General features: G+C 41.7%; 3 protein-coding genes across 6 annotated transcripts in view; 2 read left to right on the forward strand and 1 right to left on the reverse strand.

Moving 5' to 3' along the window:
• WDR64 (WD repeat domain 64) overlaps window positions 1-2661 on the reverse strand; it is a 143680-nt gene extending 141019 nt beyond the window's left edge. The window contains exons 1-2 of the mRNA XM_072830405.1: window positions 2468-2661; window positions 1123-1295 (exon numbers count right to left, since the gene is read on the reverse strand). The gene's annotated coding sequence lies outside the window, so the exon portion shown is untranslated. The remainder of the gene's footprint in view (window positions 1-1122; window positions 1296-2467) is intronic.
• Window positions 2057-18472, forward strand: part of OPN3 (opsin 3) — a 46029-nt gene continuing 29613 nt past the window's right edge. Inside the window, exons 1-2 of one of the 2 annotated variants that reach the window (XM_072830422.1) lie at window positions 2057-2547; window positions 6493-6631. In XM_072830422.1, coding sequence (XP_072686523.1) covers window positions 2175-2547; window positions 6493-6533 — 414 coding nt within the window. In that variant the 5' untranslated portion in view covers window positions 2057-2174 and the 3' untranslated portion in view covers window positions 6534-6631. Of the gene's footprint in view, window positions 2548-6492; window positions 6632-18472 lie in introns of those variants that run through there. The other variant, XM_072830421.1, reaches the window with a different exon arrangement.
• Window positions 6553-16082, forward strand: CHML (CHM like Rab escort protein). Of its 3 annotated transcripts, none has more exons than XM_072830407.1 (4): window positions 6553-8986; window positions 13189-13367; window positions 13765-13868; window positions 15930-16082. In XM_072830407.1, the coding sequence occupies exon 1, from the start codon at window positions 6829-6831 to the stop codon at window positions 8782-8784; it is 1956 nt and encodes a 651-aa protein (XP_072686508.1). In that variant the 5' UTR covers window positions 6553-6828; the 3' UTR covers window positions 8785-8986; window positions 13189-13367; window positions 13765-13868; window positions 15930-16082. The 3 variants fall into 3 exon arrangements, with proteins under 3 accessions (XP_072686508.1, XP_072686509.1, XP_072686510.1); XM_072830408.1 differs by having other exon boundaries at window positions 13192-13367; window positions 15930-16076; XM_072830409.1 differs by lacking the exon at window positions 13765-13868 and having other exon boundaries at window positions 15930-16076.

Below are 18472 nucleotides of genomic sequence, written 5' to 3' on the forward strand. Positions count from 1 at the left end.
CAAAAGCCTCTTACTCCCCTTTTTTTCCCCCTACTATTATTCCTCTCCCATAGCTGTTACTCTGGACTTTTTAAAAGCCAAAGTCTTTTTATTAAAATGGCCATGGCCTTGCATGATCTGCCCAGTCATGGCTCACCCACCTTTCTGCCCTCATTTCTTAATTCCCCTTCTGCTACCACCATATTGGTTTTCATGTTTTTTCTCTAATATGCTAAGCACAGTCCCAACTCAGTACATGTTCTCTGTGCCTGCAGAACTCTGCATGGCTATCCATAACCACTTGTATAAAATAACCCTTTTCCCTCTCTCCCCCATATCCTTTCTCTGCCTTTTCTTGATGGCACAGCACTTGACACCCTGCATACATACTTATTTGATTATTGTCTGCTGTTCCAACACAACCAGAATGTAAGCTTTGTGAGGGCAGGGAGTTAGCACCGATGAAAGAAAGAAAGAAAAAAAAAAAAAAGCAAGCAAGCAAACTTTGGAGACAATATACTGAGTTCTCCTTTATTCATTCAATGACTATTGAGAACTTACTGTAGACTGGGCAGGAAGTGTGATGAAAGCACAGTAAAAAACATACAGAACTTGTTAAATGGTCGCATACATCTAAAACAGAAAATCATATGAATTTTTTAAAGGTCTGGATGGGTTAAATAGTCTCATAGATGACAAATCCAGACTGGTATCTTTAGAGACAAATCAAGGTTTTGAGGGCAGAACACACTGCCCTTCAGCTATTGCTCAATGTCCCAGGGTGGAGAGATCACCCCGCCCCATTTGATTCTCTAGGTCCAGGGAATTTAGAATGCGGGTTCAGTGAAGCTAGTCATGCTCTGTTGGTCTTTCGAACAGAGGTGAAAGGGACAAACATCCTTGTAAAGGACAATTCCTTTGCCCTTCCACACAGTGTTAGTCACCACTTCCAGAGCTTCCTTCAGGTCTGGCTCGGGACTGTGGTCCTCCTTTGGGACCTTGTTAGGGGCCGGGCAGGGACAGCAGTGCGGCCCTTGCAGACTGATCACGTTCACAATCTATATTTGAATTGTACTATATTTTCATCACTACTGGGGAAAAGGCCTAGCGGAAAATGTGTGCTGTTCTAAATATAGCACCTACCTCTCTATACCTGCTAGATTTAGGTTGAAGCTTTGAGGGCACTGCCTGGGCAGCCACTGCCAGCGAAGGGCTTTGGCAGGCCGCAGTAAGAGGACAGATGCACCGCTACCCTGGAGCCCGACGGGAAGGTCAAGGTTGGCAGCCTCGGGTCGGCCTGGGCTCACCTGCGTTACCTGTGTGAGATGCGAGAGGCGCTGTGCGGGGCCGCGGACGGTTACAGCCTCCTGGGAAGCTGAGGGGCCCAACATGGCAGGCCCTCCCTCCCCCTCTCCTTAGCACGTGTTAGTGCAGGCGCTCAGAAATGTCAATAAATGAGTGAATGCACAACGTGAGTGAACGGGTGCGCGGGCCTGATGCTTTCCCGCTGGGTGCAGGGAGATGGGGTGCGGGGAGCCACTGCGGTTGGTTTGCCTCCCGACTGACTTCTCTCCGCCGGCTCGACGCGCGTCCACGCGCGCGGACACACGCCCGGGCAGGGGTACAGGGCTCTGGAGAGTCTGGGGCCGGAGGAGCGAGCAAAACCGTAGACGCGCCAGCGGGAGGGGCTGGAAAGCCCCCGGGGAGCGGCGGCCGGGGTCGGGGGAGCGGCGGGAACGCGGCGCGCGGGGGAAGGGGCGGGGCTACGGGGGCGCCCAGGGCTACGGGGGCGGGGCTACGGGGGCGACCAGGGCGGAGGGGGCGGGGCTACGAGGGGGCGCTGGGGTGGGGGGAGCGGCGGGAACGCGGTGCGCGGGGGAGGGGGCGGGGCTACGGGGGGCCCAGGGCGGAGGGGGCGGGGCTACGGGGGCGCCCAGGGCGGAGGGGGCGGGGCTACGAGGGGGCGCTGGGGTGGGGGGAGCGGCGGGAACGCGGCGCGCGGGGGAGGGGGCGGGGCTACGGGGCGCGGCGGGCGGAAGGGGCGGGGGAGGGCGGGCCCGGGCGACGCGTCGCGGTCTTGGCGCGCACAATGGCCCGAGAGGGCTGCCGAGCCGGAGCCCCACCCAGTGCGGAGCGCGCCGCGGGCGTCGCGGGAGGCTGAGCGCCTCTTCCGCCGAGCGCGCCGGCGCCGGGCCATGTACTCGGGGAACCGCAGCGGCGGCCAGGGCCACTGGGAGGGCGGCGGGGCCGCGGGCGCCGAGGGACCGGGACCGGCGGGGACGCTGAGCCCCGCGCCGCTCTTCAGCCCCGGCACCTACGAGCGCCTGGCGCTGCTGCTCGGCTCCGTGGGGCTGCTGGGCGTCGGCAACAACCTGCTGGTGCTCGTCCTCTACTCTAAGTTCCAGCGGCTCCGCACCCCCACCCACCTCCTGCTGGTCAACCTCAGCCTCAGCGACCTGCTGGTGTCCCTCTTCGGGGTCACCTTTACCTTCGTGTCCTGTCTGAGGAACGGCTGGGTCTGGGACTCCGTGGGCTGCGTGTGGGACGGGTTTAGCAGCAGCCTCTTCGGTGAGTCGGGCCGGGGGGGAAGCGTTCCCCGGAAACTTGGCGTTCCCTGCAGCGCCGCCCTCCCTGCGCGTCCCCCGCCGCCCGTCCCGCTGCGCTCCTGCTCCTCGGCGGGCGGCCTCCCCGGCCCTCCCCGGCCCTCCCCGGCCCTCCCCCGCCCTCGTCCACCCCGCGCTGCCTGGCCTGCCTCCCTCCGACTGCCCCTGCCGTCGCCCCCGCCCCTGGGGCCACTCCTCTCCCCGCGGCCCCCCCTGGACCCCCAGCCCGGCTTCGGCCCAGGTCCTGCCCGTCGCCCTCCATCCGCTGTCCAGTTCATCTCATTTCTGTTTTCATCCCCGGATACAGTTCGACAGGGCACGAAACAAGCGGCTTTACACTTTGATGAAAGAAACGAGGGGCTGTAGAGTCAACAGATTCAAGGAAAAGAGTGACTAACTCATGAAAGCTGGAGAGGGTGATGCGAAGAGATCTAATTCGATACTGTTTGTTGTCCTAAAATGAGAAGTAGAAATGTGGCAGAGTGGCAGTGTGTAATTTTGTTTTCTTTAATTTTGCTCATTTGAATGCTTTGAATGCTTCCTAGGAAGTGAAAGCGCTTCATTCAGGTCTCAAGAGTGCAAATCGGCATGTGGCCTCTAAGCCGTTTTTTACTGTATTTTCCTCCTCAGTGGTTCCAGCACACCCGAAATCTAAGGTGAGATGACAGCAGAAAATCCCACCCTAGATGGTCAGATAATTAGCTGTGCAGCCAGGAGATTTCATTAAAGTAGAACTTGTTTGTTAATTGAAAATTTGTTTCAAAATAGTCCTGATCCTGTAGAAGGTTCAAGTCTCACTGAGACTTGACATTTTGAAGGATGATCCACTCAATGTATCATTGAAAGTGTGATTTTTTTTTTTTTTTCTAAGCTTGGGAATTAGCTTTCTGTGCGTGTTCCAGGAATTTAATTTGCACAAGATGTGAAATAGGGATGTGTATTTCTCAGGTCTTAAAGTTCCTTGAAAAAAATAATCCTGAAATGTAATGTTAATTTATTACTGCTTTTATCTTAGCACGTATTTGAGAACAAAACCTATGTAGCATTATCGGAAGTTGTCTTACCAACCTCATATGTTGTGGCAAACCCAAATATGATGATATTTGTTATAATTCATTCTTGGTATTTTGAAGGAAAGAAAAAATGTCATAGAAATCATGGTTTCCTTTATTTGATTGACTCATTGATTCTAATATTCTAATACTACTCCCCCCCCCCGTAAGCAATCTGAGAATTTTGTTTATACAAAGATTTGAAACTGGGTGGGGTTTCTAAGTGTATGTAGGTGGTGATATAGACGGCTATGTGCTTATACTCTACATTAATTTAAAATACCTGTCAGGCAATTTTTAAGGCAGGGCTAAGTTTTCATTTACGGAGGGTGATTGAAGCTTAGACCTGAAGTGTCCTCAGTAATGCTCCCTGGGGTGGGCAACAAGTGTTTGATCACAGAAGTGAAAGTTGGTATTTCCAAGAAGTGCTTTTTCTGTGCTGGGCAGTTCTGTTTCTATTTGGACTCTGTGCCTGGGGGTTTAAAAACAAGGGTATGTTGACTTCTTTATTAGGACCAGCATTCACCCTCTTCCTCATCTTTGCCTCTGTGACCTCATTCTGCTGCTGTGTCTCCTTCCATTGCTTCCTCCTCCTTCATTCCTCCCTGCTCAGTCCCATCCTAGTCCGAAGGGATTTCCAAGACTGCTAGAAATGCTCACCACACAGTGTTTTGCCTGACAATTGCTCTGTTTCTCTATTTCTCTGGGCATATAGTTACTGCTTTCGACCATGACTTTATCCCTGTTTTTAAATTAGAGGTGGAAACTCTGGGGTAAGAGGTTCAAAGACTTTGTTTAAGTCCTGGGAAACAAGTCAGTAGCGGGATTATGAAGGAACTGAAAAGTGCTTAGCCAAGATTAAGAATTTCTTTGCCTGAAGTAAATTCCAAGGATTGTGCTTCCAGATAAGGGTTATAGTTGAAGAAAGGGAAGATGCTTCCCCTGTAGTTATCCCTGAACAAGAACTAGCCAACCGTGAAGTGTTGAAGGAGGATGAAATTTGAAAATTTCAAAGAGGCTGCTTGTTCCAGAGGTTCCTGGAGAGGCTGCCCATCAGGTGGGAAGCGCACTGGTCTGATGACATGAGAGTGGGTTCTACTCCATCACCTGGCTAACCTGCTGTGTGGACTTTCCCAGTCACTTAATCTCTCTTGCTATCAGTTTTGTTCAGTTTTGTTACCTCTTGTATGGAAGAGTGAGCTAAGTGTTAAGATTGTTCTGTCCTATGTGCTTAGTATTTTGAGGACTCGACATCTGTAGGTTAGAAGGTGCCTGGTTTTTGCACTTACGGTTTATATCCTTTGCTCTATCTCCTAAGCCAAGAATAAACCCATGCTGCGGTTACATTTCTTTGTATACCTTCCTGGGTTCTGTCTTCCTCCGCACACCCTGCTAGAAGAAGGCAAGATAAGTAATGCAGACATACTTACATATGTGTATGGGGAGGCCAGGCAACTGCCTCATTCAGTGCTCAATTCCTGGTTTTTCAGGGAATGCTGAAAACAAGTAGAATCTCTGATATTCTTGAGGCTGAGGCTTTGACTAGACAGGACTTTTAAGATGGCCATTTCACTTAAGCTGACCAGTCAGTTTGTTCAGGGAGCCAGTCAATTTAATCCAACTTTCATTTGAATGGTTTTACAGATGTCCAGGCTAATTCATCATCTTACCCTAGACAGGCCCAGGTAGTACTGATCTAGATTTCAGCAAGTGTGATAATAGGGAAAAATAGAGTTCCAAGAACTCTCCCTTTTAACTGCACAATGACAGCTGATAGGTGCCCGTCACTTGCTGTGTATAGTGCTTTAGCCTAAAGACTTTCAGGTGAGTATGCCTTTCAAGCCCCCTTCCCCTTTATCTGTTGCACCTCTAGCCGCCCCTAGTGCCACGCAAATGTTGTGTGTGTGGTATATGACCAGTATTATGCCAGAAGTTAACAGGAGAGCCTTTCTACACTGCTACGTCCTATCCCTTCAAAAAACAGCAAAGAACGTGTTAATCTTAGCAGAGGATGTTGAGACAGGCCTTTATCTTGGGATACAGAGATTCAAGGTCATAGAGCCAGAGTCTGGCAAAATGCAAGTCACCCTATGTTCTCTTGGATTTTTTTTTCTCTTGGATTTGAGAAGTAGGTATTTTTTATGTTAAGATATTTTAACTTACAAAGGTAGGAATTTTCTGTTTTAACTTAAACCTAAAAAAAATACATGTGCATATGTACATTCATATGAAGATTTGTTAAAAATGCCTATTTCCTTCAGTAGACCTGTTTGCACCTAAATATCTCGAAATGCCAGTTGTTTTAATGAATTAATCCTTTTGCAATAATCTGGCTGGTTAATTCAGTTGAAATGGTCTCATGATGCTACCATGAGATCCTAAGGGTGGTTGTGGCATGGAAATATCTTTCATTCAACTGTTCTAAAATCACCCACAGGCTAAATTGGCTGCAGAAATATTCCTCATCATGACAATGTGCACATAGTATGTAGTCTGTTTCCATAAACACGGCGGAACCACACATTTCTTACAGTCTAAGCTCACAGTTCTGTATAGTTTGTTCAAATATTTTATTAAAAGCAAAAGTTACAGAATTATATTATGGAAATCCTTTGCTTAATGGGACATCATGATGTCCCTTCCTCATTATTGCGTGTTTTGGGGGGTAAATCTCTTTTGTCCATTTTTGAGAAATTAGAAAATATGTAAGAAAGCATTTAATGACTTGCTTTCCTAGAGGCTTATGTCTTGATAGCAAGTCAGACTCCAATGGAGTAATTGTAATTGCTGTTGCATGAAATTATTTTTCTCTTAATATTGTTTACAACTGTATTCTTTCTTGAATTTTCTTCTTTCAGAGAAGAGTTCCAGTCACAAATGCATGTGTGATGCATTTTGACATTTACTGCTAAGATGAAATGCAGGAATGAAAACCACACATCCGTTTTAGTGTTCTCAGATGTGATTAGATATACCTTACCTATTTTTATGCTACTGACTTATAAGGAAAACAATATTAAGAAAGGGTAACTGTTAAACAGTTAGGACCTGCAACCTCAGGACTTCTGGGATGAACTGGAGTATCACAAGGAGAGATTTTATTACAGCATATTCACACCTCCGCTGAGCCCTCAGCCTTGACTCACATACATTTCTTTTATCGACGGTTGTCACCAGACCCTTTATCTCCCAGAATGGCGGACAGTCTTCCCACAGAGTTCGATGTGGTCATAATAGGGACAGGTCTACCTGAATCCATCCTGGCAGCTGCATGTTCAAGAAGTGGTCAGAGAGTTCTTCATCTTGATTCAAGAAGTTACTATGGAGGAAACTGGGCAAGTTTCAGCTTTTCGGGATTGCTCTCCTGGTTAAAGGAGCATCAGCAAAACGGTGACAATGCAGAAGAAAACACTGCTTCATGGCAAGGCCTGGTGCATGAAACAGAAGAAGCCATTGCTCTTCGCAAGAAGGATGAAACCATTGAACACATAGAAGTTTTCTGTTATGCCAGTCAGGATATGGATGACAATATTGAAGAGATCAGTGCTCTGCAGAAAAATCCTTCCGCAGTAACATCTAAACCTCTGGATTCTGTGTGCTTGTCCGAAGAAACAAACTCATTACATGTTACTAGCTCTGAAACGCATGCCAAAGACACTCCAAAAAGTGATGAAGAGATTTCACTAGAAGTAACTGATGTAGAGGACATCTTGGCAGAAGAAAAATATTGTGGAGATAAAACCTGTATAAACACAGCTTCAGGTGGAGATAAAGATGAAAACAAACCTATAGAGGAAGATAACACTGATCAACCAAAGAGAAATAGGATTACTTACTCTCAAATAGTTAAAGAAGGCAGGAGATTTAATATTGATTTGGTATCAAAGCTGCTGTATTCTCAAGGATTGCTAATCGATCTTTTAATCAAATCAAATGTTAGTCGTTATGCAGAATTTAAAAACGTCACTAGGATTCTTGCATTTCGCGAGGGAAAAGTAGAACAGGTGCCTTGTTCCAGAGCAGATGTCTTTAATAGCAAAGAACTCACTATGGTTGAAAAGAGGATACTGATGAAATTTCTTACATTTTGTTTAGACTATGAACAACATCCTGATCAATACCAAGCTTTTGTGCATTGCTCATTTTCAGATTACTTAAAAACTAAAAAATTAACCCCCAACCTCCAACATTTTGTGCTGCACTCAATTGCAATGACAGAGTCCTCTTGCAACACAATAGATGGCCTTAAAGCAACTAAAAACTTCCTTCGGTGTCTTGGACGGTTTGGCAACACTCCCTTTTTATTTCCCTTGTATGGCCAAGGAGAAATTCCCCAGTGTTTCTGCAGGATGTGTGCAGTTTTTGGTGGAATCTATTGTCTTCGCCATAAAGTTCAATGCCTTATAGTTGACAAAGAATCTGGAAGATGTAAAGCAATTATAGATCACTTAGATCAAAGAATAAATGCTAAATATTTTATTGTGGAGGATAGTTACCTTTCTGAGGAAACATGCTCAAATGTGCAATATAAGCAGATCTCCAGGGCAGTGCTCATTACAGATCAGTCTATACTCAAGAAGGCAGATTCAGATCAGCAAATTTCCATTTTGATAGTGCCTCCAATGGAATCAGGAACATGTGCTGTTCGTGTCACTGAATTATGTTCTTCAACCATGACATGCATGAAAGACACCTATCTGGTACATCTGACCTGTTCATCTTCTAAAACAGCAAGAGAAGACTTAGAGTCAGTAGTGAAGAAATTATTCACCCCATATACTGAAACAGAAATAGACAAGGAAGAACTCACAAAGCCAAGACTCTTGTGGGCTCTTTATTTTAATATGAGAGATTCCTCGGGAATCAGCAGAAGCTCATACAATGGCTTACCTTCCAATGTTTATGTCTGCTCTGGGCCTGACTGCGGACTGGGAAATGAGCACGCAGTCAAGCAAGCTGAAACACTTTTCCAGGAGATCTTTCCCAATGAAGACTTCTGCCCCCCACCTCCAAATCCAGAAGATATAATCTTTGATGGTGATGATAAGCAACCTGAGGCTCTTGGAACCAATAATATAATCATGGCCAAACCAGACTCCTCTGAGGAAAATAAAAACCCAGAAAGCCCAGAGAACCACCTTCAAAACTAGAAAGGAGCAAGCTGGAAATGCTCTTTTGGGCCTTCATCCTGACATCAGAATATTTTCATTTAAAGAACCATTTCCTATGTGATTAATAAGAATTGGTTATATGATGAATGCTATGCAGATGTTGTCTTTACTTCTATTTGAGACATTCAGTCACGGGATCTTGTTAACTTATCAGCAACTGATTGATTGATTATTGGACAAGGTTAGCTCTATTTTAGTATTGAGTATATAAGTGTGGGTTCCAAATTAGCAACTGTGCGTACTGGGAGGTAATACATGTCTGCTAATGATCTTCAGATTTATTAGTCTATAAAAACAATAATATCTAAGGAATAGTTTAGTTATTTTTGTAATTATTACAGTTGCTACCATGTCTGAATAGTTAAACACACAGAATAAATTATGTGGGTCTTTTGTATATAATACAAATGTACAGACATGGTGGTAGCAATAGCAACTTCTGCAAGTGCCAAGTGTTAAAAGATTAGCTTTGCATGATCCTTTATTTGTGAAGGTGTAGTGTTTACAACACATTGTGCAGTTCAGTTCCCCTACTTGACCCTTACAAGCAGCAGGGCAGTGACACCACCAGTCTTCTGTATTACAAAAAGTGTTGGACAGTTCATCTAGTCATTGAAGAGCTCATTCTTGGAAAGTTTGTCCCAAAGGAAATCTAAGGGTAAGGTTAGTTCTGGTTTAATACTTCAGAAAATTCCTGCAGAGCCTTGTGCTGGCACCTAAAAGAAAAGAACTTCCAACAACTAATTCAGGTCAAGAGAAAAAGAAAAAAAAAAAAAAATATATATATATATATATATATATTTCCCCAAGAAAAGGTACCTCAGGTTGGCTGTTTTGAAATTCCTAAGAAGAAATGGAGTGAGGCATTTCTAACCTGGGATACCAATGGCTTTTCAAAGCCATCCATAGATTTCCCAAGGTTTCTTAGTGTGAGTTATATCACCTTGTTGGTGCTACCACTTTAATTACAGCACCGACTATAAGGGGTAGTAGTCAATCAAAGGAGGATTTAACCATGTCCCCTCCTTTTTGTCCCACCTCAAAACTAGTGAGGTAAGTGCCTCTGTGATCACTTCTGCCTCTCAGCTGTTATCTAGAGAACAAAACCCTTTTTTTCCAGAACCAGCAGAAGTCAAAACTGTTGTACTCCAGTGGAGTTGTCAGAAGAGGTAAAATGCCCCCTTAAGTCTCCTGTTTTCCGTTCCTCAGAATGGTAATCCTATAGAAGGGAGCCCTCCAGAGCTAATTTTTGTTCTGGAAGAGAGCATTTACTATGTGCTAGGCACTTTTGCTTTCTAGTTACAGTTTCTCAACCACGCTTTGAGGCTGATAGTATTGAATACATTTTTAAAGAAGAGGTAAAGAGTAAAGATGAGTGTTAGTAATTGTCCAGGGTCTGATATGTAGAAGAGCCAACATTGGGATCCAAGTTTTGAAGTCCTTCCGCTAACATTAACTGTTAGAAGAATGCAGGTGCTGCTTATGCATATGCTTATGCAACATGCAGTGTTGCCAGTGAAGCAGAGTAGACAGACTCCAGTCTTTCAGCTTATTCTCAGATCAGGAAATGTGAAGATTAGGATTAATTAAAAATAAATACACTTTAGAGGTAAGGAGCTCACGGAAAGCAGAATTTGGCTAAATTTTAACTAATGCTTTTTAATAACCTATCTTTTAATCTGAACAACATGTTCTAAAAATACACAGATGTTACTAGGCCAAAATAAGCTATGAATAGTCTTTTGTTGCTCTTCTATATGTGAGGAAAATGAAACCAAGATTTAAGTAATTTACAGCTTATTGAAAATAGAGAAGTCATGACTTGGTATTAATATTTACGCATTTTTTTAAAATGGCAAAGTGGTTTTATTGGTTATATCCTAAGATTTGAACCTATCAAAATAATTGCACCATCTGTAAAACAAATGATATTTGAAATAGAATTTTTGTGAAGATTGTTATGTAATGTGTTTGAAATCATATCCAAAGGAATGCCACTAGGTGACATTAATAGGTAGATTTACTACACTTCTGCTTAACATTCCCACTGATATTTTATATAATTTGACAGAATTGTGGCAAATCAAGAAAATAGGTAAGGAAAGATAGATTTATCTTTTTAACTTAGGAAAAAAATGAGAGTCTTGCCCTTTAAATCCTAAAGTAACCTTTTTAAATATACTATGCTATGTAGGAAGCTTAAGACTAATAAACCAGTTGGAAAGAAATAATTATGTGATAACTACCGGGTGGAAAGACTAACTGGATGTCCGTATGAAAAAAAGAACTAGGCCCACTTTACATGTGATAAGACAATTCATTCTGTATGAATTAAAATGTTGATTTTAAAGGTAAAAATAAAAATACTACAATTCTCATCCCAGTATTACTAAAGGAGCTTTATGGCAGTGAAAAATATTGGCAAGGAAGGTGAAATCAACTAAAGAAAAATGAAAATTGGACACTAAATAGGAAAAAGATAAAAAAAGAAGAGACTGGATTTAAAAAAGCTACTTGCATTCTACATGGATAATGTGCTTAATATTTTTTTTAAAAGGAGATGCAAAACCATAAAGTTTCTACTCTTTATGAAGCAAATTTAAGAAAGGATAGAGTACACATGAGAAGATACAAATAAAAGTCAATTCTTGAAATGATATTCAGGTTTCCTAGTATTAAAAATACAAATTGTAACAACTTTGACGTAGTTTATGCTATTAACATTTTAAAGCTCATGTGTTTCTACCAGCAATATTATTTTAGTAATTTTTAAAAGAACTATTTAGATGAATATAACAGGAGCTTTGTAACCAGTTTATTTTTTGGCTAGATGAAGTCATTTTGAGCAGCATACACCCAGGAAAATATTTAGAAGAGAAAATAAGCTACATGAACAAAGATACTTTTAGCAACTCCATTCATACGGGTTTTTAAAAAGTCTAGTAATTGGGAAATGGATAAGTAAATTATGATGTATTGGTATTGCTGTTGTAGATTGTTACGTAGTCATTAAATGATATTGATATATGTGAAATTGTATGAAAAATGTTAAATGAGATTAAAAAGTGTTAAAACATTTTATGTACTGATTATATTTGTGTAAAAATTTAGGTGTCTACATTGAAAAGAATCAGAAGAAAACATGTAATTAGAGTTTAACAATAAGGGGTTCTTTTTTTCTGTAAAATTTGATGTGTATAATACAAATAAAAGAATAATTGGCAAAGTGATTACTTGAATTGGTGAGAAAGTTACTTTTTGGAAACAAGATTCTTCAAATTAAAAAATAGTATTTTAGAAAATTTAATTTCAAAAGGTAATCTCCAAAAATGTGGACAGAAAATTTCACAACTTTTGATGGAAAGGACTTCTTGGTTAAGATGGATTTTATATCTTGTATCTTTTCTCAGTTGCCCAGCATTAAGAAATAAGGTAGATTGTGACAGCCACTTTTAAAAAAAAATGGAAAACCCAGAATCAGTGGGTTTATAGAAATAGTATTAAGGCATCCTAGGACATCAGTATGAAAATATTACATACTAATTAAAAAGTATGGCCCCAAACCCAGGAATACAGTCATCATTTGGTAGTCTTGGAGGCCAAGGAAATGATGGATTTGGATTCATAGACATAGCCAAGCCTCTGAGGAATGTTCTCAGGGAGACCAGCTAAAGACAGATCTCAGGTCTGAGGAGACCTTTCTTCCTGTCAGCCTGACAGGTCCGAAGCAAGGTGACTGAATTCAAATATCAGTTGAAGATCAACTGTGAGTTATGAATTGACATTCTAAGAATTCAAAAGAGAGAAAACGAGTAAGTTCTGTACCTGAGAACCATTCTGTTGGAGAACGAACATGCCTTTTTACCTTAATGAGAATATAAGATGTTTTCCATCCCTTATACTCCCTACTATAACTACCACCATACCCTTCCCCCAAAAGAAAAAGAAACAAATCTGATTTGAGATGCACAGCCTTCCTTTCAAGGGTGTCCAAGGCTTGTACTGCAGTCAGAAACAAGTAGCGTAAGAGTTAAAAGGTCAGTACCTTCTGGAGTCTATTTCAGCTGCCATTCAGTTAATTAAGTTTCTCACATTAATCAGAGGGGGTTTTTGTGTTGCTTGGGGGAAAACATGAAGAGAAGGTACAAGAGATTGGATCCCAGGGACCCAGGGCACTGAGAGCTCAGGGTGTCAGTAGTGTAAATAAACCAAAACGAAACAGAAGGTGAAGTTCCAAGGCCAAGAAATTCTGATTAGGATGAGTTTTACTTCCTTCCTCGGAAGATTTTTAAATTTTTATGCCAGTTTTACCTTCATTATAAAGAGGCATTGTGTCTAGTATAGTTCTTACTCTCTTAATCTAATGTATTCACATTTCAACAGCAGGGGACACAGTACGGCCAGCTCTCTGTAAGGTATGAACAAAGACCCTGACTGAGCTGAAAGAATTGGACTCTAACATGCATGTTATGAGAGCAGTTGTGCCACAGCACTGGTAGGAACAATGCCTTTTCTCTTGACAACCACATTTCCTTTCATGAACCTCAGGACCACTATGTCAGGTAAGAAGGGACAGGTATTTATGCCCATTTTTGAGGTAAGACTTGGAGGAATTGAGTGAGTGACCTGGACCACCCCTAGCAAGTATGGAAATCCACTGATGAGGATTGCAGTGTAACTGCCAGGTTGCCTCCGTGTCAGCAGAGCTGTGTGTTGCATGTATGAGTGTGTCACACAGAAACCACTACTTTTTAATAAAAGTGGCTCCTAGAATTTTAGAGTACATGTATTTTTCAACAAATAGCAAACTCTTCCTATAAATTAAGATTTGTGTGATTAAAGTGGGTTCAATGGTTTGGGAGAGGGCAAAGGGAGTTGATTATTTGAGGTCATACCCGAAATCAAAGCAGACTATGTCATTATCCCAGCATTTATTTCAAGAGCTTCATTTCTTTATAGGCAGTGTCTACTGGTTCCTGCTGCTGTCCTATGATTCTGACATTTTCCTGTTGCTAAATAGGTATTTAACCCTGACACACTCTGAACACCTAATATGAATAAAGGTGCGTACATCATCAGAGGAAACCATGAGCGGCTTCAGAAATACAGGGTTGATAAAGTATGATAGGAAGATAAAATACCTGTTTGTAGTTCAGTTGGGAGATAATCTTTAGGCACATTCTAATTTTAAAGAAATAGGAATCATTGGGCACATTACTGCCAGTTCTTTTTATTACTTAGCATATGATTAAAGCCCTGCCTGGAGTACCCCATTGTCTGAGACTTATTTGTTCCTTTATTTATTCATCCCTTATACTTCAAAATAACAAATATTACTAATGCAGTATGGGGAAGTATTTTTTTTTTTTCAGCATTAAAAGTTAATTTTATCATTATGTGTAACTTTAAAGTTTTTATCCCAATTTCAGCATCTCTATTACCATTATAAAGAGAATCTGGGACAGGGGGTATCCTGCTAAGGAAGACCAGGGAATCTTGTCTTCAGGCAATTAATTTAACTTAATTTCCCAAAATGACTTCAGTGAAGTACTACAAGAAATGAGATGTATGTTTGTCTGTTCCTTTCTTTATAATGGCCTCTGTTGAAACATCAACCAGGTGTTTCTTAAACAGAAAAAGCAACAGGTGTGAACTACACTAGAAGTCATTTGTCATGAGATTATAATCTCCTTTAAAACAAAGTCTAAGTGTGCTGTAACTCTACATGCTCTACAGATTTGCTGGTTGAAAGGCCAGCTGGCACCTTAGCTTTAGGATGTCCCCCAGTTGCTGTGCTACATCTTTCCATGTCACCCCTTTACCTTCATCACCCCATTCCACACAGAGGACCAGTGGGGCCAATATATGTCAGAACCATGGTCCCGGGTTCTTTTTAAATACTTAAAAATAGGGAACATTTAAATAATCTGTAAAATCTTCCACCTAATACTTTTACTAATTTTTTCCCATCAAAGCAGTCATTCCCTTTGGGAGAATTTTGACAATGTCTGGAGACATTTTTGGTTGTGAAAAGTACAAAACTAGCAAGGGGTGCCAATAGCATCTAGTGTGTAGAGGGCAGGGATGCTGCTGAACATCCTACAATGCACAAGACAGCACCCCTCAAGAAAGAATTATCCAGCCCCAAATGTCAATAGTGCTAAGGTTGAGAAACTTGTTATTAAAGTTTTGAATATTTATAATGAATCTGTTTTTCTTTCTTTTACCTTTTTTCTCAACATCTGAGTATACATGCTTCTTCAACAGGGTCATTGTTGGTAGGAACTGCTGTCTTGGCTGCTCCTCTACATGCTGCCTCCCTCAATTATCAACAGTAACTTCCTTCTGAAGCTTTATGATAACTCAAACTCCAAAATAAAATTCAGAGAATTAGGCAATGTATCTCATCCTGCCCCAATTGTCAGTATAGATTAGATATTTCATGGGTTTTTTAAAAAATTCATTACATCCAGAAATAGAATACTGCAAAGCATTTCTAGAAATGAGAGGATGACGTCTTGTTTATTTTAGTGTTTTTTTGTTAATACTTCCTTGTTATCTTTTTAGATGATATCTTTATATATATTGCAAAAATCTAGCTCAAAATCAATGTAAACATATTTTAATATACATTTCTTTTGGAGGGGTACCTTTCTCTTGACAGGCTATAGGCAGATTAATCAAATTACATGTATACAATAATACCCTGTGAGTTTCAGAGAATCCAATCCAAGACTAAATAAACTACCCATAATTGAGTTGTACCCACAATCATCCTCACTAATGGTTCACCAAGCAATGAGACAATGTAGCAGCTGGACATTTTATAAACAGAGGTTGTCTATAGATGATACCTAAATTACGATGGGATGGGTCAGTATTCTTAATGCAGGGAAGAACTTTACATAAATTGCACTGCAGAGAGAAACATAAGGTTCAGTACAATGCAGCATTTCTTGAACATTGTCCCCCGGTTGCTGTGCTAGACTCTGGGAATGCAGACTTAATAAGTGTAGCTAGGACTCTCCTCATGCCAAGCACTGTTCTAAGTGTTTGCTGTATTTATCTTACTTAATTCTCATATTAGCCCAGTTGGGTAGGTTCTCATTATCCTCGTATTGCAGATGGGAAAACATACTGCGAAGACAAAAAAACACACAGCTGGTAAGTGACAGAGCTGGGCCTCAGTTCCAGGAAGTTCGACTCCAGAACCACATGCTGCGACAGGGATGTGACGTGGGGTCTTCAGAGAGGGCTCAGAGCAAGTCCAGGTACAAGTAACTGCTCATGTGCCAGGAACTGTTTTAATTTCTTTATACATATTATCTCATTTTTAAGATAGGTATTGATGAGGCAGGTATTGATGTTCCACATGTAGATGAGAAATCAAAGATATAGAACTGATAAGCAGTGGAACTCCCACTTCATTGGGGCTGACATTGGTGCACATTAAGCACTCCATTAATTAGGCCATGATCATTTTTGTGATATAGACCAACTTCAGTGGATGCACAGAGTATTTTGTCTTACTAGGGAAATCTAGGAAGCCTTCATGAAAGAAAAATCTGGGGCTCTTAAGGTTGAGTAGGATGTCTATGGGCCAAAATGGAGAACATTCTACATAGAAGAGCAGAAACAGGCATGGGGGCATTGAGGTTGTTTGCATAGCTAGAGCAGTGGCCTGGTGTGGGGAGCTGGGGCACAGGGGTAGGGCCCAGCACATCAGCCATGTTGAACCATACTCATTATCATAGTCTTAAATACCAGGAGACTTGTATTAAGTGGATAAAAAGGAGCTGTTGAAGTTTTTCTAGGTGAGGCTTGTGTTTAAAAGCATACATGTTGGCCATGTGAAGGGAAGCTGGGAGGGTGCAAAGATGCTGCAAATGGCTGGGAAGGAGGAAGAAATGGTATAGCCTGGGCAGAGCAAGGTTGTAAGAATGCAACAGGTAGAGAAAAATGTGGACATAGAAATGTAGGACCTGGAAAATGAATGCTATGGATAAGTAGAAAAAGGAGCTGAAAATGACTAAAATTTCAGCATTAGTACTTGAATGAGTGGAACACATTTAACCAAAATTGGGAGTAGGTTTTAAGGAAAAGGTTGGTTGTGCAAGGTGATCAGGAGGCAAGAGGTAGTTCTGGAAGGTCTTAGAGGATTTTTCATGCAAGGGAGGTTTTTTTTTTAATTTTTTTTATTGGAGTTCAATTTGCCAACATATAGCATAATACCCAGTGCTCATCCCATCAAGTGCCCCCCTCAGTGCCCATCACCCAGTCACCCCAACCCCCTGCTCACCTCCCCTTCCACTACCCCTTGTTCATTTCCCAGAGTTAGGTGTCTCTCATGTTTTGTCACCCTCACTGATATTTTCACTCATTTTCTCTCCTTTCCCTTTATTCCCTTTCACTAATTTTTATATTCCCCAAATGAATGAAACCATATAATGTTTGTCCTTTTCTGATTGACTTATTTCACTCAGCATAATACCCTCCAGGTCCACCCACATTGAAGCAAATGGTGGGTATTTGTCATTTCTAATGGCTGAGTAAAATTCCATTGTATACATAGACCACATCTTTATCCATTCATCTTCCGATGGACACCGAGGCTCCTTCCACAATTTGGCTATTGTGGACATTAATGCAAGGAAATTTTGACTTTGTCCTACTGGCATAGCATTTCTTGTCATTAAACAAGAAAATGGGCTACATCTGGGTATATATAGAGGGGGAATCCAAGAGTGGCAAAAATGTAGAAAGGAGACCAGACAGACAGCTATTGAAAGATTTGAGCAAGAGATGTTGAGTCTGAACTGGGATCCTAGCAGGTAGGATAGAGGACAGAGTTGAGAACGACTAGGCACATTAAATCATGACTCAGTGATTGATTGGATTGATTCTCAACTGTCTTCTGATTTCTCTTGCTTTCTTGTAGCACTATTGGATGTGAGAAGGAGCTGGTAGATAGGGACATGTTGGGAATGCAAATATGGCGCTCTGCTGGGTTTGATGTAGTAACTCCTGCCGCTGGGTTAGTCCCAGACTGGGAAGATTCCTTTTCTAGAATTCCTGGGTATACATGGGCTTGTTAAGCCTCAAGGATGTGTCAAAGACGGCCAGTCCATTGATTACTGGAGAGTCCGTCTAAGAATTAGGCCACATAGGAGCAACCAAGCGAATGACGGAAGGAGAGAGACAGCACTTTGATTAATTATTTCAGGTCCCTAGTTTACATGGCTTGTGCTTTATTTCTATTGGACAACATGCCTGCAGCCAGTGCCACTGTAGACTTCTCAGTTACATGAAATAATCCAGTTTCTTTTTCCCTAAAGGAAGGAAAAAAAAAAAAAAAAAAAGGTGACATAGAAGTAGGAAAAGAGGTATGAGAGGGGTTCTAGAAGCCAAAGGGAGTTTCAAAAAGATCCTGGTCTAAAATGTAGGTATTACAAAGGGGTTGGGTAAGTGAATGTTTTAGCAATTGATTGATTTATTGGTTGATAAAATTCTAGAACAATAGTTTTAAACTAGACTATGAATCAAATGAAAATGTCTTTAAAATACAGATTACCAGGCACCACTCTTGCTTTCTGGGTTGATGAGTATATAGGGGGCAACTATAATTGATTGCTGGGTGGGTGGTGGGTTGTCATGCATTGTGACATAA

The sequence above is a fragment of the Canis lupus genome, chromosome 6 (assembly GCF_048164855.1).
Source record: "Canis lupus baileyi chromosome 6, mCanLup2.hap1, whole genome shotgun sequence".
NCBI classification, from domain to species: domain Eukaryota; kingdom Metazoa; phylum Chordata; class Mammalia; order Carnivora; family Canidae; genus Canis; species Canis lupus.